General features: G+C 40.0%; 4 protein-coding genes and 1 non-coding gene across 11 annotated transcripts in view; 2 read left to right on the top strand and 3 right to left on the bottom strand.

The window, feature by feature from the left end:
- The window catches only part of LOC117766780 (WD40 repeat-containing protein SMU1-like), a 7,885-nt gene extending 182 nt beyond the window's left edge, over positions 1-7,703 (top strand). Inside the window, exons 1-13 of one of the 2 annotated variants that reach the window (XR_004614744.1) lie at positions 1-488; positions 1,646-1,856; positions 1,943-2,095; positions 2,187-2,303; positions 2,849-2,971; positions 3,508-3,627; positions 3,776-3,892; positions 4,081-4,208; positions 5,105-5,231; positions 5,357-5,518; positions 5,936-6,088; positions 6,264-6,642; positions 7,106-7,703. The exon at positions 1-488 is cut by the window's left edge and continues 182 nt beyond it. Coding sequence is in view for 1 of the 2 variants with exons in the window: in XM_034594133.1 (XP_034450024.1) it covers positions 202-488; positions 1,646-1,856; positions 1,943-2,095; positions 2,187-2,303; positions 2,849-2,971; positions 3,508-3,627; positions 3,776-3,892; positions 4,081-4,208; positions 5,105-5,231; positions 5,357-5,518; positions 5,936-6,088; positions 6,264-6,365 (1,800 nt within the window). In the remaining variant the exon portion in view is untranslated. Of the gene's footprint in view, positions 489-1,645; positions 1,857-1,942; positions 2,096-2,186; positions 2,304-2,848; positions 2,972-3,507; positions 3,628-3,775; positions 3,893-4,080; positions 4,209-5,104; positions 5,232-5,356; positions 5,519-5,935; positions 6,089-6,263 lie in introns of both variants that reach the window. The other variant, XM_034594133.1, reaches the window with a different exon arrangement.
- A 1,447-nt stretch (positions 7,704-9,150) lies between these two features.
- Positions 9,151-14,011, bottom strand: dnaja1 (DnaJ heat shock protein family (Hsp40) member A1). Its single transcript, XM_034594144.1, has 10 exons — positions 13,901-14,011; positions 12,871-13,032; positions 12,155-12,353; positions 11,754-11,858; positions 11,290-11,517; positions 11,080-11,194; positions 10,642-10,757; positions 10,298-10,398; positions 9,838-10,136; positions 9,151-9,795 (listed from the first exon to the last, which is right to left on the bottom strand). Exons 2-9 carry the CDS (start codon positions 13,000-13,002, stop codon positions 9,903-9,905), a joined length of 1,230 nt encoding a protein of 409 aa, XP_034450035.1. The 5' UTR covers positions 13,003-13,032; positions 13,901-14,011; the 3' UTR covers positions 9,151-9,795; positions 9,838-9,902.
- Positions 13,948-17,092, top strand: aptx (aprataxin). Of its 3 annotated transcripts, XM_034594158.1 has the most exons (8): positions 13,966-14,225; positions 14,937-14,983; positions 15,206-15,241; positions 15,323-15,484; positions 15,575-15,634; positions 15,728-15,954; positions 16,453-16,556; positions 16,648-16,912. In XM_034594158.1, the coding sequence occupies exons 1-8, from the start codon at positions 14,096-14,098 to the stop codon at positions 16,800-16,802; spliced, it is 921 nt and encodes a 306-aa protein (XP_034450049.1). In that variant the 5' UTR covers positions 13,966-14,095; the 3' UTR covers positions 16,803-16,912. The 3 variants fall into 3 exon arrangements, with proteins under 3 accessions (XP_034450057.1, XP_034450049.1, XP_034450039.1); XM_034594148.1 differs by having other exon boundaries at positions 15,206-15,484; positions 16,648-17,092; XM_034594166.1 differs by lacking the exons at positions 14,937-14,983; positions 15,206-15,241 and having other exon boundaries at positions 13,948-14,225.
- A 2,166-nt stretch (positions 17,093-19,258) lies between these two features.
- On the bottom strand, positions 19,259-19,332 carry trnai-aau. The gene has a single exon. It is a non-coding gene; the product is annotated as a tRNA-Ile (tRNA).
- Positions 19,333-19,812: 480 nt separating this feature from the next.
- scpp1 (secretory calcium-binding phosphoprotein 1) lies at positions 19,813-22,877 on the bottom strand. Of its 4 annotated transcripts, none has more exons than XM_034595392.1 (9): positions 22,684-22,877; positions 22,428-22,485; positions 22,001-22,048; positions 21,628-21,678; positions 21,482-21,508; positions 21,327-21,368; positions 21,061-21,105; positions 20,889-20,948; positions 19,813-20,454 (listed from the first exon to the last, which is right to left on the bottom strand). In XM_034595392.1, exons 2-9 carry the CDS (start codon positions 22,479-22,481, stop codon positions 20,035-20,037), a joined length of 747 nt encoding a protein of 248 aa, XP_034451283.1. In that variant the 5' UTR covers positions 22,482-22,485; positions 22,684-22,877; the 3' UTR covers positions 19,813-20,034. The 4 variants fall into 4 exon arrangements, with proteins under 4 accessions (XP_034451283.1, XP_034451272.1, XP_034451300.1 ...); XM_034595381.1 differs by having other exon boundaries at positions 20,889-20,951; positions 21,064-21,105; positions 22,684-22,876; XM_034595409.1 differs by having other exon boundaries at positions 21,061-21,102; positions 22,684-22,875.
- Between the last annotated feature and the right edge of the window lie 801 nt (positions 22,878-23,678).

Raw genomic sequence — 23,678 nt, 5'->3', positions numbered from 1 at the left:
ACGCACACAGCTCTGTATCTGCATACTGATGAGCAGGACTGATGTGACTTCCAGTCAGAGGACGTTTAATGTCTTTGGCTCATGCACAATGGATCCTGGAGGCGCGCATGCACGCTCTGAGCCACGAGCTTCTGTCGGTGGTGCTGATGCTGATGCTGCTGCAGCATCACTAGAGCACAGACACACAACGCACCCACAAAAATGTTGCTTTCTTTACATCCTCATGCGTCAGGGAGGAGGTGTGCAGCGCCACGACCCTGCGAGGCGGCGGCAGTCACACGGTTTGAGATTGCTTCTGCTCTGCAAGAAAAGGAGAACAAAAAACAGAAAAGGCGCTGGAGACACAAGAGGAGCACGTGTAGTGGGTGGTCCTCAGCACACGCATTTCACGTGGCTCTGGCGAGAAGCGAGCCGCCACTCCGTCAGTCCGGTGCTGCAACAGCGGGGGACAACACCAGCGCCATGGCCGTGGAGATGGAGCCCTCGGAGTGAGTGTCCATTTAATCTGTTCAATAATAAGTTTTCAGTGAGGGTCTGAAGAATAATAACAAGAAAAGCACATGTTTGACTGTGCGAAATAGAAGAAAAGAGTTTTTCTTTAATATTAGGAGGCTGCGGGTGTGAGAACCATTTGTGCATTACGCATTCAGTTGGAAGATTGTATGTTTCACTGATTGAATTCCCATGTGATGTTTGCGTCAGTATACAAAGTGGATGTTCATATTAAATGTGTGATCATGTGCATGTGGATATAACATGTGGTTAAATGTGTAATTTAAACATATGCGTCTTTTTCAATGACGCTTGGTAACGTGTGGTCAGTGCAGCTCTAATGTTGCGTTGAGCCATTTAACCTGATGTTCCAACTGATTGTACTGAGAGAGAGAGAGGGGCGTGCCCAGGCTGGTTTGCAGTCACTACACACACAGAAGCACGCACGCACACACCCCCACACGCACACACACACGTACATCATTGTTGTGAGAATAAAAGTGATGTTGAGGTTGGTTTCTTATAGCGGGAGGTTAAATATTCGAGTAAATTCTGCAGTAAAAACAGGCTCAGAGAATTTCATCTATAGTCATAAAGCAATTGCAGTGATCCTTAGAGTCACATAATGGGAGTTGTGGAAACACCCAGCAAATGACTGGAAAGTGGGAGCTGAAAGTCCCCATGACACAGGATCCATATGTTATTATAATAAGATAAATAAGGGAGACTGTATCAACAGCAGACTGTCAAAATCAGGTATGGTATACAATATAAATATGAGTATGAAAATGGTATGTGTTCTATATATTTAAATGGTTATAATTTCACAGTAGTATAATAAATAGTAGTATACTTGCTTTTAGATTTTTTCTTTATTATCTAGTATTCTTTATTTCATAGTATGGGCATTTATTTTGACGAATGTGCCAGAAAATCTGTGTCCCCGGCTGGAACATCATGTAAAGTGTCCATGTGTTTGCTCAGAATCGTTATCAAGTGGATGTGATTGACCCTCTAAAGAAATGAAAAGATACTCAGAAATCCTGCTCAAATCTAGAATCAGTAAATCCTGAACGCAGCCGCTTGAACAACTACTGTTCACCCCCTCATATAAACATTTGAGTTGTAAGAGTCTGCCCTCTGGTCTCTGCAGTGTGATCCGCCTGATAATGCAGTACCTCAAGGAGAACAACCTCTACCGGACCCTGACCACCTTACAGGAGGAAACCACCGTCTCCCTCAACACGGTGGAGAGCATCGACAGTTTCATCGCAGATATAAACCGCGGCCACTGGGACTCTGTCCTGTTAGCCATCGAGTCCCTGAAGCTGCCAGACAACACGCTGATCGACCTCTACGAGCAGGTGAGCCTCGAGTTTTTATCAGCTAATGCTTTTCTTGGCTGGATTTGTTTTTTGTGTGAATTGGCAGCATGTGATCCGTCCATCAGGTTGTGATGGAGCTGATTGAGATGAGGGAGGTGGGAGCAGCTCGCTCGCTCCTCAGACAAACCGACCCCATGATCATGTTGAAGCAGACTCAGCCGGAGAGATACGTCCACCTGGAGAACCTGCTGTCGTGCTCCTACTTTGACCCTCGTGAGGTCAGACGACGAAGGTCTTTCCCCTACTTTGAAACAACATCGTAGATTAACAGGTGCTTTACAAAGTCGTGTTCTCTTCCTCTTAATGCAGGCGTACCCGAAGGGGAGCAGCAAGGAGAAGCGACGCAGGGCGATAGCTGAGGCGCTGGTGAGGGAGGTGAGTGTGGTGCCTCCTTCTCGCCTCATGGGACTCCTGGAACAAGTTGGTGTGAGTATAATGATCGATATTCTTCTTATTAGTCCTTTTACCACTTATATGACAGGTGAAGCAACTTCACCAAGACCTTTATTCTTTCTCTGTTTCACTGCTGAAACCCACCTCGACTTGAGGCTCTTAAAGACCCCAAACCTTTTCCTTTCAATCAACTTTTTTTTAATGATTGTCTCCTCTATATTCTCAACTACACTCTTACAATCAAGTTTAATCATAATTAAAACCGGAAAATGTCAACACTCACCAGCAGTAATTCCAAAACAGAGTTAGGCCATAGGAACCAATCAAGGTGCCACGTCCTCTGTTTGTAACCCTCGACTAGAGCACATCGACAAAATAACATGAAAAACTTCTCAAACATTGAAACCTCTAAAAAAAATCATTAAAAGTGGAAGAAAGGTGAAAGATTCTATCACTCTCTTCGTTGTGAGCTGTTGCAGGACCACAGCACCATTGGTTCCCTATTTTCTGAGCTCCTGAGTAAAAAAGCCACAACGTCTCTGTATTTTCTCTTGACCCTTTGTCATTCTGGTCCACAGTCGCTGAGACTACAGCAGCTTCCAGGTCATCTCTCCCCAGAAAGCCCCATCGACACGTCTGGCAACAAGGAGAGACATGTGGTGAAAGAGAGCTTCCCAACGCAGCTGTACCGACACATCAAGGTAAACAGCTCAGAGCCTGATGGACAGAGCATCACTTGTTCTTCTGTAACTCTGTCAAACTGCAGAGGTACTCAGTGCATTTTGAGTAAATGATTGATTGATGAATTGTTTGCAGTTATTTTGAATGTCCTTGTTCGTTAGCCTCACAATACATGGGGTGCGCACACACACACACACACACACACACACACACACACACACACACACACACACACACACACACACACACACAGAACTAATTGCTTCACTCACCTGAAGGCACTTATCTCAGGCTCCGGCTGTGCTTTCATCACTTGCTTCCACATGGAGCCGCCCGAGTTGCTCGTCTTTGCGTTTCCCTGCCCAAGGTTACGAGTGTGAGAGGTCTGGCCTCACAGCAGCAGCAGCACAACTTCATCTCTCCCTGATCTCACTTCTTTATAATGTGTTTTTATTTCTCTGTGTTTCTGGATGATTTACTGCAAACTGATCAGGGAAACGTGTTTTTCTGGGAGGAAAGTGCTGACGAGTCACCTCTGTGATTTCTTTATGTGTAGTTTGGACGACGGTCACATGTGGAGTGTGCCTGTTTCTCTCCTGATGGAAAGTACCTCATAACCGGATCGGTGGACGGGTTCATTGAGGTGTGGAACTTCTACACTGGAAAAATTAGTAAGGTAAGTTTTTTTCATATCGTAACACATATCGTAAAAATATGGTTTTAAGTCCATATGCTTAGTCTGTTAATGTTGTTTGTATTTATTTTTCAATTGTTTTGCTGTTTGCTGTGTGTGTGTGTGTGTGTGTGTGTGTGTGTGTGTGAAGGATTTAAAGTACCAGGCACAAGACAGCTTCATGATGATGGATGATGCTGTGCTGTGTATGTGCTTTGGCCAGGACACCGATCTTCTGGCAACCGGATCTCAGAATGGCAAAATAAAGGTTGGACCATGTTTATATAGTAAAACACTGACTTTCTCTAGATTTTGCCCTGATTGCAAACAACTAAAGTGACTTTCAAGCTAATTTACTCAGTATGAAAATGAAAAATGGTGCAGAAACTTAACCAGTAGTGTTGATGTCCGCTCCCTAAAATGAGCATCTGTGTGTTTTGGGCGTCTTGGTCGTAGGTGTGGAAGATCCAGAGCGGGTTGTGTCTGCGCAGGTTCGAGCACGCTCACAGCAAAGGTGTGACCAGTCTGTGCTTCTCCATGGACAGCAGCCAGATCCTCAGTGCCTCATTTGATCAGACCATCAGGTGGGGGCAACAGTAACGGTACTGAGAAGCTTAAACTGAACACGAAATAAGTCAAGGTAGAGGCCTGACTAGTAGTTTAGTATAGGAAGTATGGGCACGGTAATGTCATGCTACACTCACAATTAAAGTAGTGACATTGCTCATTTAAGCCATATTTGACCTTTAGAGAAGCTGTAAACAAACTGTGCCTACTGAGTTGAGAGCATTGCAAATAGTTTACATTTAAACAATGTTTTATTGAACATTAAACAGAGATAAATAGATAAATATAGGGTCAGACTATTAGAGGTTAAAAACTATAAGTTAAGAATTATGCAATTGGTTTATTTCAGGTTTTTTCTAGTTATTAATTGTCCACTTAAACATTAGTTAATTACAATTTGACTGACTTGTTTTTTAAACATTTAAATAACTCCATAATTCCATTGGGACGCCACACCTCTGCAGTGGATGCAGATAAATACGCAGTTTCCAAAAAGGGGAAGAACGTCTTTGGTTCTCTCTCTGTGTCTGTCTCCTCCTCACACAGCCAAGGAGTTGAGCACATGTGCTGTGTGGGTGTAGTGGACAAACCATGTTCTCAGGCACAAAGCTGCGGCGTCGCATTCCTCCACTCGCTGGGATTCGGAATTGTTTACATACGCAAAAATCACCCTCCCAGAGACGGAGTGAATCAGTGAGCATTAGGCTTTTTGTCATGGTTTAGCTAATCTGCACCCAGTCCCTCCACAGGGGCTAAAAATAACATCTGCAGCTCAGCAACATGTTTTATCTGCTCTTAAAAAAAAAGAAATCCCCTCATGAGTGGAATAGAAATGGTTCTTAATGAGTCCGAGCTGCTCTTTTATTTGTGATGGCTTTTGTGATGCTAAATTATCCAGCACTCTCGTTTTCAGAATCCATGAACTGAGGTCAGGAAAGACACTCAAGGAGTTAAATGGCCATTCATCGTTTGTGAATGATGCATCCTTCACTCAAGATGGATTCCACATCATCAGCGCCTCATCTGATGGCACCGTGAAGGTAGTATGAGCTGTGACTGTATGGAGCCAGATTAAATGATTGACTGAACCATAACTCAGGTCTGAGAAAGTGCTGTAGTATGCTGACGTGTCTCACTGCGGGTTTATTCCCTGTCTGTTTTCTAGATTTGGAACACGAAGACGAGCGACTGCATCCACACTGTCAAATCTCTGTCCCAGACGTCAGAGGTCCCCATCAACAACGTGATTCCTCTTCCCCAGAACCCAGAGCACTTTGTGGTTTGCAGCCACTCAAGCAAAGTGGTCGTGTTGAGCATGGACGGTCAGGTGAGAGATCTGTGACCTATAAGCAATCCAGAATAATCAATCAAATCTAAAAGCTGCTGTTGTATCGAGAGAAACTCTATTCACAATACAATAATTAGTCTCATATTCATTGATAAAGGAATTAGGCTGCAGCTATCACTTACTTTTATTCTTTAATAATTTGCCAATAATTTGTCCCAAAAATTTGCCACAGTTCAAGGTTAACCAAAACCCATATATATTAAGTTTATTATCGTATATGACGAAAAAGCATCAAATCTTAAATTTAAGATTTTTTTATGTTGTTTTTTTCCACCCACACACAACCATACGTACATACATATATAGGTATACACAAAATATATATTTTTAGTTGTGCTAGCACCCACACAGTGCCCATAGATCGCTGTAGAACTGTCTCCTGCTCTGTCTCCTCAGACCGTGAAGACGTTCAGCTCAGACGGGAAGGAAGCCACAGACTTTGTGTGCTGCACCCTGTCGCCCCGCGGGGAGTGGATTTACTGTGTGGGAGAGGATCTGGTCCTGTACTGCTTCAACTATACGACAGGGAGGCTGGAGAAAACGCTGACAGTAAGCTCATTATTCAAGGGTGTGAGAGGAGGCAGCTCTCCCACACTCTAGATGGACTCTATGGGAAACAAGTGTTATTTATCGGACTGTTGCTGTGTAGCCTTCCTGCAGGGGGCTAACATGTAAAACAAGGAACGGAGAATGTGTGGTGATTTGTGTTCCTCTGCACCCACAGGTTCATGAGAAAGACGTCATCGGCATTGCTCACCATCCACACGAGAATCTGATTGCCACATACAGTGAGGACGGCCTCCTGAGGCTGTGGATGCCGTCGTAACATGGACGACCTACAGAGCGTTAAGTTCTTAACCAATTCATTCATTTCTTTTAAATTGGACTGTAACAACTTTAATATTATAAATATGAATCCGTAAGTAAATTATAAAACAGGGAATGGACTGAGAAAACAATCTCACTACATGTTGCATATAGTAGCTGTTCCAGAGCTTTCGATCATATCACATGATCCTCATTAATAGATTTTTTTCTAAGTTTTCATGGAATTGTAAAACTGTGATATGACCAAAACTCCAGAGCAGCTGCTAAGACTTCTGGTGTGATTGTTTCGTCAGCCGCTGTTTCCACAGTCAAGAGTTTAATTTTGACATTTGAAAGTTTGAGTTTTTTGATATTGTTAAATAAATACAGTTTATTTGGTTTCAAAATGTTAAGCTAAAGAAAGTTTTTCGCCATATATTTGTGAAAGCGGTTTCATATTAAATGTGACAAAAAGCTAACTCAAAAAAAAAGTTGGTGGATGAAAGAATAAGATCATAGATATTTCCTTTTTTCTTATTGTCACAAAAAGAGTGGAATCAAGTTATTGTTTCATTTGGTCTTATCCTTGTATTTACTGACAATAAGAAAAAAATATATAATATCAATAATATCCAATTGTAAAACTCATCTATTGAACTTTATTTTATTGAATCTCAATGAATACTTTTGCCAATAATTTATAAAATGAATCATTTTAGGCACCGTTTATCATGTTTTGATACTCCACGCTGTTCACAGTCTTCCTCGTGGATCCAACTTCACCAGAGCAGTTTAAATCCCCATTTTCATCTCTTCTGTCTTTATTAGACATGAAAATGCACGATGGTGAACTGTCGTGGAAATATTTTTAACAAAAAGCCGCCTCGTGTTTGGGCATAAACAAACAATTTCAGGTAAATGATTTGTCAAGTGTTTGGTTAATAACTATACTTTTGTATTTTTTGATTCACTGATGATTCAGATGTAATAATTTGTTTGCATGCTACCTCAGTTACACTGTCTGAATGTGGCGCTAGAGTACGTTTAGTACTTCAAAATATGCATGACGACTAGCAGTGAACCTCGGTTGAGCTCCAGTGTCACGTTCTGTATCCTGTGTGTGTAATAAATGTTTTCACGTGATCACATCACAGTTAATAACTGGTGGGAAACGCACACCTGCAGGAGACGGAGCTACTGCCTCGACCTGTCACTGTAATTAATGCCATTGTTGTACAATAATGTTGAGTCACTGCACTTTATTTTCTATATTATCTCTGTTGTGTATATCACACTGCCAGCAAACTGAAAATTGATTATCAATAAAAAACTTAATTTGTCATTATTGCACATAACACTTCACTGAGCTATCTGTTCTCTTAATGACCAAATATTTGAATTTCCAGAAAAACCAAAGTAAGAAATTATAATAAGTGTATAATTCATTTAATCTTTTTAAATCAACAAAACAATGCTTCTCTTTATATCGTCATTATTATTATTATAAATGAATATTGTAACAGTGGATTGAAAATGCTTAATTTTACAATGTTCACTATTGTTTCTCGTTTCGTTATCATTAATATCCAGGCTATATTTGACAGTTTAGACGAGGGATTCCATGGTTGATTGATAATTTGAGCATCACTATTAATAATGCCAAATTATCAATTACAATAACTAATGTGCCAAATCAAATGATATTGAATTTATTGTTACAGAAAAATAAAAACAGTAAAGATTCACATTTAGAGGCAGAGGCGGCTGATTAATAATCCAGATGTCAATCATTAAAATAATCGATAAAATAATAACTTAAAGTCTTCAACTGATGTCAAGTGTCCCGTTGCACAGCGGGAGGTTGGCTAAATGATAATAGTACTATTCCAGTTTTTAATGTAATAAAACAGTAATTTAATGGTTTAAAATAAAACACATTTTCATAAAGATCAGTAGATTTTCTGGGGGGAAAAATCCCTCTGACACATCTTAACGCCACAATTTAGAAAGACCATCAAACTGCATTTAATTAGAAAACATGAACACAAACAAGTGGATCATTGGTCCTAACATGCAAACAGTCAAATTAAGACCTTGACAACACTTAAAAAGTTAAATAGCCCAAACAGTTTGACGAACCATAAGTTTGCATCTGCTTTGAAGAATAACAATCAAACAACTGTAAGGAACCTCGCCTCTGTGAGCAGAGTTGTGTTTTACAATATCCAAGGCAAAATTAACAAACACATGAAAAAACTGCATTATCATGTCGCTTCAAGTTAAGTTCTGATAAGGCTTTCAACAGGCAGACACTACAGAGAGGTATCAGCTGGGCCGACTTCAAGTCCAGTATGGCGTTTACTATTAATATTAGAATCAAGGTGAAAAAAAAGACACTTAATGGGCCGACACCAGCAAAAAGCCTTCAAGAAGATACTTGAATAGAATGTGTTATTCTAATTCCAGATTTTGGTCTGAAAACGAGATTAGAAAATGTACTGAAATCTACATCTTGCAAAGATTTTAAAATCACATATCTGGAAAAATCCTCAACATTCGACTTCTTAAAAAACAACTAAAACATCTGTCACACGTTTTTCGTTTAAGCTTCAGTGCAACTTGGCACTTGAGAAATTCAATATGTATTTTGGAATTAGGGGCCTGAATATTTGATCTTAACTGTACAACAGAATTACGTTAAAATACCTAATGAAAGTGTGAGTGAAGTTATCTAGATGAACAGTTTCCGGAATCCTTTTTCAAAATAAAGTGACTTCTATTGTCTCCGAGTACCTACCCTGCTGTGTGTATGAGATGTTCCCCTTTCCACACATGTTGCCAAAACAAAAACAACGGTGGCGTCACAACAATTCGACAACTAACTGCATCTCAAAAGTACAAATATTTAACTAAACTTAAATATTAGTTGGAATAATCTACATTTAAGTGGCTTGAACCTAAATACTCTCTTGCCTGAATCATTACAAACCTGTCACATTGTCAAAATTTTTTAGAAAATAGCCCTTTAAAAGGGTAAAGTATCGATGCATATCCCTCTACACCACCACCATCTGAAGATTGGGTCAACACACACACACACACACACACACAAGCGATTGAACGAGTCATCAACAAGTAGTTCACAACAACTGATTTAGTAACACTATAAAAGGTGGAGGTTATCTTCAGATGAATATTGGCCATCAGTTTTAGTGGAACTGCAGAAGAAGCAATCAGTCCTGGTTTTTCTTCTGCTTCTATGAAACCAGCCCTCGGTCACAGTGTGATTGGGAAAAATATGAATTTGAACAAAGGTCCCAGAGATGACGAGGAATCAAACTCACCCGCATCCAAGTTCAGTTTTAGAACTTTGACACTCCACTCAATAAATCTACATATGAAAATAAATCAGGAGGGTGTTCGTGATTCAACTTAAAAGAAAATGTCAGTTATGATTTCAAGAAAAGCAACAAATTGCTCAACTTTTCAAAAAAAGGTGCTTTTCTTCAGAGATGAGGGTTTGGGTGTCTGGAATGAGAACAAAGCAGTAGCGGGTTTAAGACGTCTGACACTGAACACCTCCCGTGTTGGAGTAGTCGTCTTCATCCACGTAGTAGTACTGATGGTGGTTCCGTTTTCTGTTCTCCAAGTCACAGTCCTCCAGGTCGGCGTAGATGTAGAGGTCGTCGTCCATACGGTCTAGCTGCTCGGCATCCACTTTTTCAGGGAGGTAGCCCTCCAGCTCCTTCAGCTTGGTCTCAGGGAGGAAGTTGGCTTTTGGGAACACCACCTCATGGAAACAACCATGGTAACAGTTAAGCACCATGACTCGACAGTTTGTGCACAAATGCTAACTTCTTATTGTGTATGTGAGGCTGATTTAAAATGATTTCCTTTTACAGAAATGAAACATCTGTATCTTAAAGTGGATACTGAAAAATATTATCTTACTGAAAAGTGAATAATGAGGCGTCCCTTCTCAAACGGTCTGCGATATGTGGGCATTCCTTCATTCACGACGCACTTTGTGTCTCCAGGCTTGATCAATTCTCCTGTGAAAACAAATCAAATAAAAACATGAGTCAAATTACTCATAAAAAACTGAAAACATTATTTTGACCCATAATTGGCTAAATGATGATGGAATTTTATTTCCTGGAGGCCAACACAGACTGTGACAAGCCTCAATTCAACAAAATCTAACATTTTGTTTGATCAAATTCAGGTGAATGATTCTAACTGTCAGACATCAGCTCTGATTACCAACGAGCTGTGCACTGAATGATGGGATTCACCTGGATGTGACGTGATGAGGAGAGTTCTGTTGTCCAGTGTCTGAACTGGTTTCTGGAAACCACACAAAGCTTCAACCAGCTGTAACTCCATGGACATGGTCAGGTCCTCTCCTTTCCTGATGACGACAGCAAGAACAAGTTCAGGACAAAAAACAACAAGGTTTACGGGGTGAACTGGATCATTTAAAAAGTGTAATGCTGCGCTTAATGTAGATTGTGAAGCTTCTAATTCAAATTTAAACAGGCAACAAAGTCAAATGTTGCCTCGAGCAATCTTTTCAAATTTTACTCTCTCAACTGCATAGCAGGAATTTATGCCTCTGTCTTATTTGTAATGTTTGTCACGTATCTGTCACCTTTGCCATAAAATCACCATCATTCAATCTGCTACCACAGAAAACATCAGTGACAGACATTTAACAAGAGAGAATATTTGACCTGGTGAAACGTGGATGTTCCCGCTGGTCCAGGACAATGACGATATCACCAGGCTCAAGTCCTGGCTCCTGATCACCCTCTCCATGGAAAACAATCTTCTGACCATCTCTCATTCCTGTTGCAGTGGAATGATCAGGTGTTGTTTTAGTTTGATCTCAAACCAGCCATAAACATATAAAAACCAATACAATTAGATTATTGCTCACTAACCTTTATCGATGTGGACCTCCAGGATCTTCTTCTGACGCATGATCTTCCGGCCTGCACATGTTTTGCAGCGATCCTTGTGGCTGATTCTCTGTCCTTGGCCCTGACAGCTGTGGCACACTGTGGACACTTGCTGCACCATCCCAGGTATTAGCTGGTGCATGCGGACCTGCATGCCTGTGCCATGGCAGGTCATGCACATCTGTGCCGCTCCTTTCCGACTCCCTCGACCTAACAAAAAACAAAAGGGACATTTTTTTTCAATCTTTGTGTTAGACTTAGCTTATTCCAAGCTATAAACTGTGTTGACCTGGAAAGTAAGGTCAGGAAGACTGATGTGTTTTGTTATTGGACAAAGAGCCTTTTTATGCCCTTCCTGGGTCTGCGTGTGCTGAGAAGTCTGCCTGGAATACCAAACGAGTCGGCTGATGAGAGTATATAAGTGACTTGTGTAGTCAAAGACGTACCTTCACATCTCTCACAGATAGTATTCTTCTGCAGGTTAAGTTTTCTTGTCGCTCCGTTATGAAGATCTTCCAGTGTCACTGTAATCTGATGAACAATATTCTTCCCTGGGTTGGAACACAAACATTATATTATGAGACAAATAACAGAACAATATCATTCAATGTTAAATGACTCTTTAATATCAGTTTCTTTACATATTATGGTTTTAAGTTTTTATACAAACAAGCCTAAACTTCTGCTACCAATCCAAAATTATAAATAAAAAAAAAAAAGGTTAGAAAAATACTGATCAAGAGAATAATGCTATGGAAGAAACGGCATAGTCACAAATAAAACAATTGATGTACAGCCAGTGTAAAGACCTATTCTCATCAGTGATTATTTTGATATAACCACGTACCTTTTCGCTCTCGGTGCATCCGACTGCCTCCACCAAAGAACAGGTCAAAGATGTCCATAGGCGATGCAAAGCCCCCCCCACCACCACCACCACAGCCGCCGGTTCCTCCTTCCTTTATCGCCTTTTCACCTCCACGGTCATACACCTCCCTCTTCTTGGCATCTGACAACACCTCGTACGCCTGTGAGATCTGCTTGAACTGTGACACAAAAAGAGACGAGGAAATACAAACTTGGGATTAAACTTTCTGGCAATACACAGCTTATACAACAGTATCTAACTTGTTATTATTGTGTGCAGAAAAATGAGAATGAGTGAGTTTTTTAAATATTACTTTAACATGCCCCGTACAAATACAACAAGAAAATATTTATATATTTAATTTCTGTGTCATAGATACATTTGGTCCATCCCTTCTTGGGATTACAAGAGACCTTTTATTTAAAAACATACACATCTTCATCTGGTATTTTATTTAGACAAAATGAGGAATAAAGAAAAGAAAAAGAGACGACACATGGAAAAAACTGAAAGATTAAAAGCAATCCCAATTCAACTCGCTTACAGAACTATTACATATCTGTAAACTGACAAAATAAGATAACTGGTTAACTTAGAAGTTGCCCAACAGCTGTTTTCTATTTACTCTTATACAACTATTACACAATAGCAAAATACAGATGTTAATGATAATGGCCGTAATGAAAGATCCTTACCTTCTCTCCTTCTGTGGGATTTTTGTCTGGGTGATACTTTAAGGCAAGTTTGCGATAGGCTCTTTTCAGTTCATCGGGAGTCGCATTAGGTTTCACGCCCAATGTGTCATAGAAGCCGGTTTCCTTCACCATGTTTGCTTTTAACAGTAAAACCTTCCAACACTAAAAGAAAGTGAAAACACAAACAGTATTTCAATTGTCAGTCCTGAACACGTAATGGCACCAAAGTGAAACTGGAAAAATGACACATTTTAAAGGCCTTTTTAAGTAAGACTAGAAAAACAGCACCTGCAGCAAACTGATATTGAACTATATCTAAAGAGAACAGAGTATCAGCAACACTGCAAATGTTGTTGGGGTGGTTCCAGGGAATTGAAACTGAAACTAGTAGAAGGTGAAGGAACAGGCCCTCCCAGCCCCACTGGGTACATGTTGAACTATGTGTGTGTAAACAAGAGGAAAAACACCACTGACCTTTAGAGGAGTGGGTGAACGGGTCTGAATGAAAACTACATGTCCAGATCCTTTTGAGAGGAGGGGGGGTCCTCTAAGCATTAAGCACTTAGGATGGACACACTTGTTTTATGAGTTGATGACATCGAGAGTAACCAAAAGCTTTAACGTTTAAAGAAAGGCCGATACTAAACATCTGTTTGCCACAGTAATTCAACTCTCTTCAATAAAAATAAAGGTGATAAGATCAAACACTTCACATATAAAGTGTAATAACAGGATGTCAGACCCTGGGGGGATAACAAGCAGGGGGTTAGCTGCTTGTTTCGCTAACTGATGTTATAACTGACCACTTCTCATGGACGCATTGATGAATCAGCAGCTACCTGTTACTGAGCTCAGGCGGAAAACAAGAACGTTTCCACGTCCATCAGGCCCCACGTACTTTAGCACTGGTAGCCCGGCGAATGCTAACACGCTAGCTACCCTGCTATTCTGGCACCAAAACACAAAAGAATCATTCAAACGAGACAGGAGGATAAGAAAAATGAGTGTCGGCGGTTTCACCTTTTCAGACCTTAGAAGAAGTCAGTCACGGGAATCCTCACAAGTTCGAGAAGCAGACTTCGGCTCGCGATGCGACGCTTCCAGATTCTTCCGTGTGACGTCACTTTCCCGCGACCGGCGGAGTCACCAAAACAAGCGTGTGGCGCCGCCAGCGACAGGTTTTGAACAATAAGTGGAAAAAGGACGAGTTACGTGTAATGTTAAAATGCCGGTTTGTTGGCTCGTTAGCGAAGAGAGGCGTCACAAACCCATTCAGCTGCCCCACCTGCAGACTGTCGTCCTGGGTCGAGGTCCACAAACCACCATTAAAGACAAGAAGTGCTCCCGACAGCAAGGTAACACTGACTGGGTTAGCATGTAGCTAAACGTGTCCAGTTCAAATACACCAAACAGCAAACGATATGAAGTCAAGTTCAATTAAACATTGTGTGAGAATGTTTGAACCTGACAGGAAAGTAACGAAGTACATTAAAAACTACAGTACTGGTACTTGTACTGGTGCTTCCATCATACAGAGGATGTTACAATGACATACAATACGAAGACCGGTTACAAACAAAACTATCTAAATTTGTACATTTCATTGTTTCGTCAATGGACAAAAATAATTGTACAGCTAAATGATTTATCATTCAGGGTTATCTTTATAACAAAAAGCAAATTAGTTCATGGCTCCATCTTGTTAAATGTAAGAATGTTGACACTCATCACTAGCCTTGTGATCTTGCTACTTTAGATTCATTTTGGGCCAAAAATGACATGAAAGATTCTAGATTCATTTTCATATTTAGTGCTGTTTCATTTTTAGAAAAGGCACAAATCTAAAGACAAAACTTTTACCATACACATTTACCTTTATTGATTATGTAGATTCACATTTATCAACCCGAGCCCCTCTGGTATTTTCTTAGGATTGAATAGAATGTTTGTTTCTTTAACATTTGTTATGAAATTCTTTATGCATTTTTGTGTTTTTTTTGTACATAACATTTAAAAGGATTCAAAGCACATTGCAACCTGTTAAAATGTTATCTCTCCCCAACCAGTTGAATTGAAAGCAGAATGCAACAAAGGTTATGTCAAAGTTAAACAGGTAAGACACATTAGAAAACATTTATTTTGTTTCCTGTAAAATCAAGAAAACAATACGAATCATGTCTTATTCCGAATTTAATTAAATAACTTTAGTCCTTGCTGTTATTTTGATTATCTATTGCTCACCATTTTGGACACACAACTTATTTCAGTGATCACTGAATGTTCCTCCACAGGTTGTGTGACACTCTGTTTCTCATCTCTATCTGTTATTCCACAGCTGGGTGGGAATCCCACCTCCGTAGACTCTGTAGTGGTGGGTGCAGACAATGAGGTCAAAATGAAGCCGGGGCAGCAGCTTCATATCGTCAATAAGCTCTATCCGTACACTGTACAGTTCAAGGAGGATATCACTGGTAACCACAGTGGCACCAAAAGACCTCGGGAGTCGGCTCCAGAGGACAAAGAGAGCCAGAGAGAGGCTCAGAAAATGAAAGCAGCCAAAGAGACAGAGAAGGTCTCTGTGTCAGTCAGTCCTGGAGAAGCTACAAAAACCAGTGTAAGAACAAAACAAGTGTGTGTCTTAATATTGCAGAGCTCATGAACGTATGTAATACAAAATAAACATGTCGTCTGAAATCTATCGTAGGAAAGTGTTGGTCATTGGAGCCAAGGTCTGAAGACGTCGATGCAAGACCCAAAGATGCAGGTAGCGATTGTAAAAAAAAACTGATTTACAGCTGGTGTGATGCTTACACGTGGATTGAGGTTACTCACCAAGCCCCTCCTTCCTTTCTTCTAGATATACAAAGATGATAAAGTAGTCGTAATCAAAGATAAATACCCCAAAGCTCGCTACCACTGGCTGGTCCTCCCATGGCAGGTCATCCCCAGTCTGAAGGCGCTGCGTGACGAGCACTGTGACCTGGTGAAACACATGCAGCAGGTTGCTGACCGGATGGTTCAGCAGTGCCCTGATTCTAGCTCACTAAGTTTCCGCACAGGGTACCATGTCATCCCGAGTATGAGGTCAGTAATATCTGATGCTTTATCCCATTTCATGCAAATAATGTACATTTTAAATGGTTCTTTTTCAATGTTTTCTGGAGGTTAGGTTTTTAAAAAAAAAATACCATGAAATTAATTCAGTTCTGGTTCTCAGCAAAACGATTTTAAATTACTCTGTTAACACAGATTTTTAAATTTGAATCAGAATGACATTAATTACAGAACATGAGAAAGGGTGCAAAACAACCCTTCTTGAATCACATACTAAAGAGAAATAAGAAGTCATTCATTGATGATATACACATGTGTAAGCATTACCCTAAAAGATTGGAAAATGGGAAGAAGTTAAAATAGAATATACCCCCTTATAATAAATGGAAAATTATTTAAATTATAAGCACTTTCTGCTTAATACAGAACACTGCTATCTACAAATTCAAGCCTGAAGTTCATGAGGATGATGATCAGCGGATACTGTATTTGATGTTGACACATTTTGTGTATTATTTTCTTTTTCAGTCATGTTCATCTCCATGTTATTAGCCAGGACTTTGACTCTCCTTGTTTAAAGAACAAAAAACACTGGAACTCTTTCACCACTGACTACTTCATTGAGTCTCAAGGTGAGAGTAACTTCACTCTGTTTTGAACTTTTCTCACTTCCTCACTCAGTCGGACACTTTGCTGCAAACGTGCACTTTTCTTTATCTGCAGATGTCGTTCAGATGCTTGAAACCAATGGAAGAGTCACAGTGAAAGAAGGCAGCAGTGAGTTGTTGAAACTTCCTCTCCGATGTCACGTGTGTCGCAAAGAGCTCCCCACTATACCAGCTCTGAAGGAGCACCTGAAGTCTCACTTTCCCAGATAACAGTGTTTCCACAAAGAGGACACAGTCACTCACATGTTCAAGGTTCAAGGTTCAAAACTTGACTTTTGCTGGTTAATTATGAGTTCTAGTTTTGTAAAACATGCTTTGTTGAATATTGTTTATAATATTTGTGACTGTAACACAATGTTTATGATCATGTCTTTATTTCAGTTTATCGTTTGTTAATGCAGATGCATGTCATTCATGCTGGATGTCTTTAGACACGTTCTGTTCTTCCTTAACTTTCAAACATGTAAATATGTATTATTAAATGTTTTGTAAGAACGAAATCTTAATATTTCTTTTGTTAAAAATTGAAGACAGTTGTGTTCTGATCAATTTCAGTACAGATTTGAGAAAGAAAATAAAAGGTTGGACTTATCAGTGTGAATTTTCTCCAGCAGTAACTATATTTTTGGGTATTCATGAGCCTCCACCTGCTACAGAAATGAAAGATAAAATACGAAAATGGTTGCTACGCTAGTTTGCTTGAAATTAAGATTGAAAACATGTTTATGTGTTTAAAGAGAAGACCGAAGTTCCAAGTGGCAAAAGCACGAGAAGATCTTACCTCAGAATTGAACTTTTAAAAATAAATGTACATGTTGCCAACCTGGAAATAGAAATGTGATGACTCAATAGGATGCTGTGAAGATATCACTTCTCTTTTAGTTTGTTATTTGTTAGTCAAAGTGCTCTGTGTTGTGTTTCTGTCACATCTGCTGGTAACTTTCATTTAAAGGGGACATAGCATGCAAATTCCACTTTGTTAGTGCTTCTACAGGTTAATGTGGGTATCTGGCATGTCTACCAACCCAAAAACTCTGGGGAAAAAACACTCCCGCGTTTTGTTACAGTTCCTCTAAGTCAGAAACGTCATGCTTGAGCGACTCGATTGCGCTTCCTGGGTATTGTGTCGTAACAAGGAACTGGAAGTCTCCCTACATGGTCTTGGGTTACAGTAGTTACGCCGGGTTACAGTAGTTACGCCGGGGTACACCGGACGCGGAAGCGCCGCTGCGAGGCAGCGCAGCGCCGTTCTCAAGCGCGTAGCCGCCTGGCTGTTCACACGGGACGAGCATTTCTCCGCGCTGGTCAGCCCCATAGACTGTATATATAAGGTCAGCCCGCGATTCTGCTTTCTCCGCTTGTTGTTGTACCCGTTGAATGTCGGGGTTCGGGGGTAAATGATGGTCTTCATAGCCCCCCCCACCCCTCTCTTTCTCTCTCTGTCTGTCTGCTTGTGTGCTTGTAGTGGATGGGCAGAGGGGGACATTTAATTATGTGATTGGGAAAATTAAAACTCCAGGACAACAAGGGGAATACAAAGTATGGGATGCATATTTGATAATTTATATCATATAAAATATGTAATTTATATCGTTTAAAATCATGGGGGGAGAGGGGGGAGCTGGCTCATTAGCATTTAAAGGAACAGGCACTCAAAACAGGTCACTCTGTGGAGGGCTGTTTTATATGATCCTTGTGGTATTTTGACCAAAGTATGTTACAGACATTTCATTAAGACCCCAAGGAACCATATCAACTTGTGGTAAAATGGGCATGCTATGTCCCCTTTAAAACTGAGCAGAGATCTTTTCTTTATTGGTGAAATCACCCGTGGAGGATTTCAGGAGCTTTCACCAAACACAGCAGCATGAAGAGTTGACTTTGTCGCCATCTGGTGATACATTTTTATCCAGGCAGAGAAAAAAAAATATAAACACATTATATTGATGTACATGTGTCTATATCACAATGGTATATCACCATCATATTGTAAAGTACAGTATCGCTCCCGGGCCACACCAGCAGCGTGTCATGGTTGCCAGTTGTTCAGAGAGAGAAAGAGATAGAGAGAGAGAGAATCAGAATCTGGGTTTTATTGCCAAGCAGGTTTACGTATACAAGGAATTTGATATGGTGTGTAAGTATAGAACATATGAAAGTAGGAAACATTATTTTTTATATAGAAATAAAAAAATTCTCTTAAGTACTATAGTATTCTATAGTTGTGCAATATGTACAGTTAGTGTTTTTTTTTGCTACGGGAAGTTAAAGTGAGAGAGAGGGAGAAATAGATCAAAAGAGAGACTACTACCCATAACCGGAAGTTCTTTAGTTAACCTTTAATATGACTACAGCCTTTGTGGGTTTTTTTGGTATAACTACAGTATTTCCTTGTATAAAAGTATACTATAGTATAGTGTGTACTCAATAAATACCAGTACTATAGAGTATGACGCCGTGCATCTTCTGCTCCTGCAAATATTTCACAATAAAAATCTTTAAAAAAAACCAAATGAACGGATTCATTCAACAGAAATGCAACTGTCTCTTTATTAAGAAGTGGGTAGGCTACAGGAAGTGTTGCAAACATTAAAGTTCGTGTCCTATTGGACAGATTAACAGTTCCGGAGCCAGTGTGACATGTCGGAGAAAAAGCAAAACGTCAGTGGCCAGTACGGGGATCGAACCCGCGACCTTGGCGTTATTAGCACCACGCTCTAACCAACTGAGCTAACCGGCCATGTGACGCAAAGAGGGAATTGTTCTTTATATAGGCAGACAGATGAAAGGATTTTTTTGGTAATGTTTCGACATTGGTTTAAAACTAACTCAAGACTTCCCACATTTAAGCGTGTGATTGACATCTATTCTGTCTAATGTAGCTGGTTGTATTTGCTGGCTGATTGTTGGCTTAAAAAATCTAATGTTAGGATTAGGAGCTTTCAAAACAATCTCACTAGCGAGCATCGCTAACCACATGGAAGATGTTGTATTTTACTTTGAAAGTAATAGTAAGAGTCTGATCACACGTTTTGTGATAATATTAATGAAGTAGTTACTAAAAGTGAGTTCAAATCAAAAGAGGTTGACTGAAATTATGAAGATGCATTCATTGAAAATACTCAAGTAAATGAAGTGTAATGTTACTTAGTAATTGTGTTACTTTCCTTTACTTGCCATGTCTAAATATATTAAAACATGCAAGTCCCCAATACCAGGGTTATATTATTTGTTTATTATTATCAAAACAAAGTAAATACTTGGCTACATCATAATAATAGTCACACGTAACACAATAAATCAGCTGCAGGTAACAGTATAATGCAGGAAATCAACATTCAGAAGCGATGGGCAAGAGGAAACATGAGAGTCTTCATTCAAGTCATTTATAATGGTTATGTAGTTCATAGTGGGAAAATTAAAGCTGCACGAGTGCACGTGATCATCTCCGTAGAGTCAGCTCCCTCTCGTCGTCATCCGGCGCCATCAGATTGTCCACACCGTAATGGGCGTCGTCTCCTATATCGTGGAAGAGGTACTCGTCGCTTTCACAGCTCTGGGTTCCATTCACACAGTCACTGGTTTTCATCTGCTGGACCTCGGCACTGTCGCTGTCCTCTGTGCTCTCGCTGGTCTCGCTGGTCTCGCTGCTTTCACTGCTGCTGCTCTCGCTGGTGGTGGGAGCAGCGGTGGCCTCACTGGTGTCTGAGCTTTCACTGCTGCTGCTGGGATTATCCACCTGATTATCAATCGTGGGGGTGGGCTCCAGGGTGCTCAGCTGCTCCTCTTGACCTTTGACCTCTGTGCTGCTGTTGTCCTCGCCGCTCAGGTCTTGCACGACATGAAAGACTTGAACCCAACTCTGATGCAGAAAGAAATGACCGACACAGTGTTACTCATCTGTAATATCAGTTCAGTCTTTTTCTAGACATAATATGTGATTATGTACATATTTCCTATATTTTATTTTTCATTTTATTGTTTATTGATTATATACTTTCACATGTTATCTTGTCTACCTCATTTTATCTTATCTTATCTTATCTTATCTAATTGTTTGCTAAAAGTCCGCTACATTAACAAAAAGGTGCCTGTTGTGTTGTTTCTGATGCCCTCAAGTTGCCAAAAAAACAGTTATTGCAGGTTTAAATTGAAGAAATATGATGATTAATTTTTCTATGAAGTTGCAATTTGATATGATTACGTAAATAAGTGGTTGAAACATCTTATCTTGTCTTTTTTCGTATCTTATCTTATCTTATCTTAAAGCGAGAGTTTTAAGAGCGTGTAACTCACCCTTCGAACATTCTCCTCACTGCTCATGCTGTTATCTCTGGTTTCAGTCATCGAGTCACTCTGTGGAAAAACAGTGAATAATGAGTGGAGACCCGAAATATTATTGCACTATATGGTAACATTTTGCAAATGAAGTAGGTTTGGTAGAATATTATATTTTCTTTCATCTTACCCCATCTGACTCATCTGACTGACTGTCACTCTCCTCCGATGTCTGTTTTTTTTGGGGGGGGAAAAGAAACAACTCGTTAGACAAACTTCTCTCCATATTTCTCCTTTATTTCTTTTAACTTTCACTTTCACTTGATCTTATTATAATTATCTTCATTTTTATGAGTATAGGGTTTGTCATATGATTGATTTGAGATCATGAACCCAACAATAACAGGCTTAATTTATGCTTTAAGTATATGCAGATGAAGTGTTTGTACAACCCACCTTGTCCTCTGATGTGGATTCTAACGATTCTGATTCTGAACTCTGCAAACAAACATAGATGACGTCAGACACATTTTCAGCAGATCGATTACATCAGAATAATATGATTTTTCTTCAGGAGTTTTGCAGGAAATAGAAAAATCGGAGTGACTCACTTGATCTGAGTTACTTTCTTCAGAGCTCTGCAAAACAAAGAGGAGTACAAATCCATTAAGGTGGAGCTCAGCAGTCAAACACAATGCTGAAAGGCTGCATCCGAAAATAATCATTTACTCATGACTGTAATACACGTAGACAGTACCTGCTCTGAGGTGTTATTTTCAGACGATTGTGAAACAGACGAACTTTCAGTCTGAGGAAAAACAAGAAAAGAAAAACACGTGAGCACACACCCCAGTATGTTTAATTATACCCTTTAACTGCGGCATCAACAATTATGACATTCATTCAAGACTCATCCATCATTTAAGACCCAAAAGCAGTTGCTGCATAAATGGTGCAGACATGGGAATTGTCTTGAGGTCTTGAGGAGTCGGAGAATAACCGCACCTATTGTTAGTTTTTCTGCTGACTGTCACAGAAAGCCTGCAGTCAAATGATTTATGGGTAAACTGTGTGGTGTTTTTTGTAAAGCACAGCTCCACCAGGAGGAGTTCATATCTGATGGCACTCACCGAGTTTGAATCAAGCTCACTTGTGTCCAGAAGGGCATTGAAAGAAATCTGTCAGAGGAAACACACACAGGTGAGGACATTATTCCACAGATGGTGGATCTGTAAGATGCACATGATCCATCTATGTGGATTTGTAGGTATTTTACAATATATAGGCCCGTTCTAAAATACCTACCAATCCACATAGTTTTTTTTACTTAGCTTAAAAATCTAAATACAAGAAACAGTGCAGGTCTATGATGATATTTGACATTTGTTATGCTATTCTGCAGACTTTTTGTAGTATTGTTCTGAGTATGTTATTACTGAGCCACTGTATTAATAGTGAATATATTAAAAGAGTAATTTTTCAAAGTTTATAAATGTGGCCAAATTACATAAGTAACACCCAGTTTCAAGAGCTTTATTTTCAGAGATTCGTACTTACTGGGTTGGCAAAAACTGCTCCAATGAGGCAAAACATTATGATGGTGATCTTCATTTTTCTGCAAACATGATAAGAAAAACATAAACTTAGCAACATGGTAAAACAAAAGCACATTCAAAGCTGGAAAAGGAAAACTAAGTTTGGAGATATGGTAATAAAAGAGCTAGAAATCAGTGCATGCATAAACAAATATGAGTCACGAGCCAAAGCAGAGAGTTGAAAACAATCAATATGTCATAATCAGTCAATACATTACCTTTCTTTGTCTGTTGGATGGAGAGCGGTGAAGGGGTGAAGTTAGTCGTCCGTCAGCAGCAAACAGGAGGAGAAGCCAGTGTCTGTTCAGTCCCACGTATGGAAGCTGGTGGTTGAGGCAGTAGGAGCTGAATGTGTGGATCTGCTGCAGGAAACTTCAAGCTCTGTATATAAGCATCTTCAATTAAGTTGCATCACTTCCTTCCGGATGTCTCTCTCTTTCTCTGCCTCTCTCTCTCTCTTTCTCCTGTCGACACGCAAAAAAGGTGTGTTTGTTTCCGGAGAGAGCGAGCTCAAAACATACACATGATGACACAATGCACGCAAACACACGCACATGCACACACACAGAGCTGTTTCATTCAGTCACTACATTTTCTCCACGCCCTCTCAAGCCCTTAGTGAAATATAGTTCAGCATGGGAAACCATAGGGTTTGTGGCCTGTAGAAAAAACAAACTCACCCACTCAGAGGGGGAAGGACGGCGAGACAGGGACCTGCCTGTTTCCGGTGTGGAAATGGATGTTTTTTATTTAATATCTAGTCACCCAACAGGTTCTATTTTTATTTATTGCGACAAGGTGTATGTGGGACGTAGAGCCTTGCTCAAGGGTAGATGCAAGATACTTGGAGAAACTTGGAGAGAATTTGAGATAAATGGAGAAAATTAACCTTTTGCCATCTTTAATAGGCTTGTGACGGCTTCATGTATCAAACATTCTCATCAGGTCTTAACACACTAACGATACTTTAAACTGAAAACAAGCCTGTTTGTAACCTAACTTCCTCACAGTTACACAATGTTATTGGAAATAGGATTTGTTCTTGGAAATAGCTTTAGAAAGCCTATATAAAGAATTATACATGTTCCCTCCTGAGGCTCATAACTGTTTCCTGGATGTCCTTATATGGTCAGGCCCAAAATAAGATTAGAGAATTCCTAGTTTAACCTCACTTCGGATTCCAGCCATGCAAAAGAAACTTGTAATTAGACTG

Source organism: Hippoglossus hippoglossus, chromosome 1 (genome assembly GCF_009819705.1).
Source record: "Hippoglossus hippoglossus isolate fHipHip1 chromosome 1, fHipHip1.pri, whole genome shotgun sequence".
NCBI lineage: Eukaryota > Metazoa > Chordata > Actinopteri > Pleuronectiformes > Pleuronectidae > Hippoglossus > Hippoglossus hippoglossus.
This window is presented reverse-complemented; position numbering and strand designations above follow the sequence as displayed.

Excerpts from the sequence above, each read along its gene's own strand:
- scpp1 (XM_034595392.1), bottom strand. The coding sequence starts at position 22,481 with ATGAAGATCACCATCATAATGTTTTGCCTCATTGGAGCAGTTTTTGCC. Across the intron at positions 22,049-22,427 it reads GAGCAGTTTTTGCCAACCCA|ATTTCTTTCAATGCCCTTCT; the intron begins GTAAGTACGAAT and ends TTCCTCTGACAG. Across the intron at positions 21,509-21,627 it reads AAAATAACACCTCAGAGCAG|AGCTCTGAAGAAAGTAACTC; the intron begins GTACTGTCTACG and ends TTTGTTTTGCAG.
- aptx (XM_034594148.1), top strand. The coding sequence starts at position 14,096 with ATGCCGGTTTGTTGGCTCGTTAGCGAAGAGAGGCGTCACAAACCCATT. Across the intron at positions 14,984-15,205 it reads GTTATGTCAAAGTTAAACAG|CTGGGTGGGAATCCCACCTC; the intron begins GTAAGACACATT and ends GTTATTCCACAG. Across the intron at positions 15,635-15,727 it reads TGCAAGACCCAAAGATGCAG|ATATACAAAGATGATAAAGT; the intron begins GTAGCGATTGTA and ends CCTTTCTTCTAG.
- dnaja1 (XM_034594144.1), bottom strand. The coding sequence starts at position 13,002 with ATGGTGAAGGAAACCGGCTTCTATGACACATTGGGCGTGAAACCTAAT. Across the intron at positions 11,518-11,753 it reads TATCTGTGAGAGATGTGAAG|GTCGAGGGAGTCGGAAAGGA; the intron begins GTACGTCTTTGA and ends GTTTTTTGTTAG. Across the intron at positions 10,758-11,079 it reads GAACATCCACGTTTCACCAG|GAAAGGAGAGGACCTGACCA; the intron begins GTCAAATATTCT and ends TGTCGTCATCAG.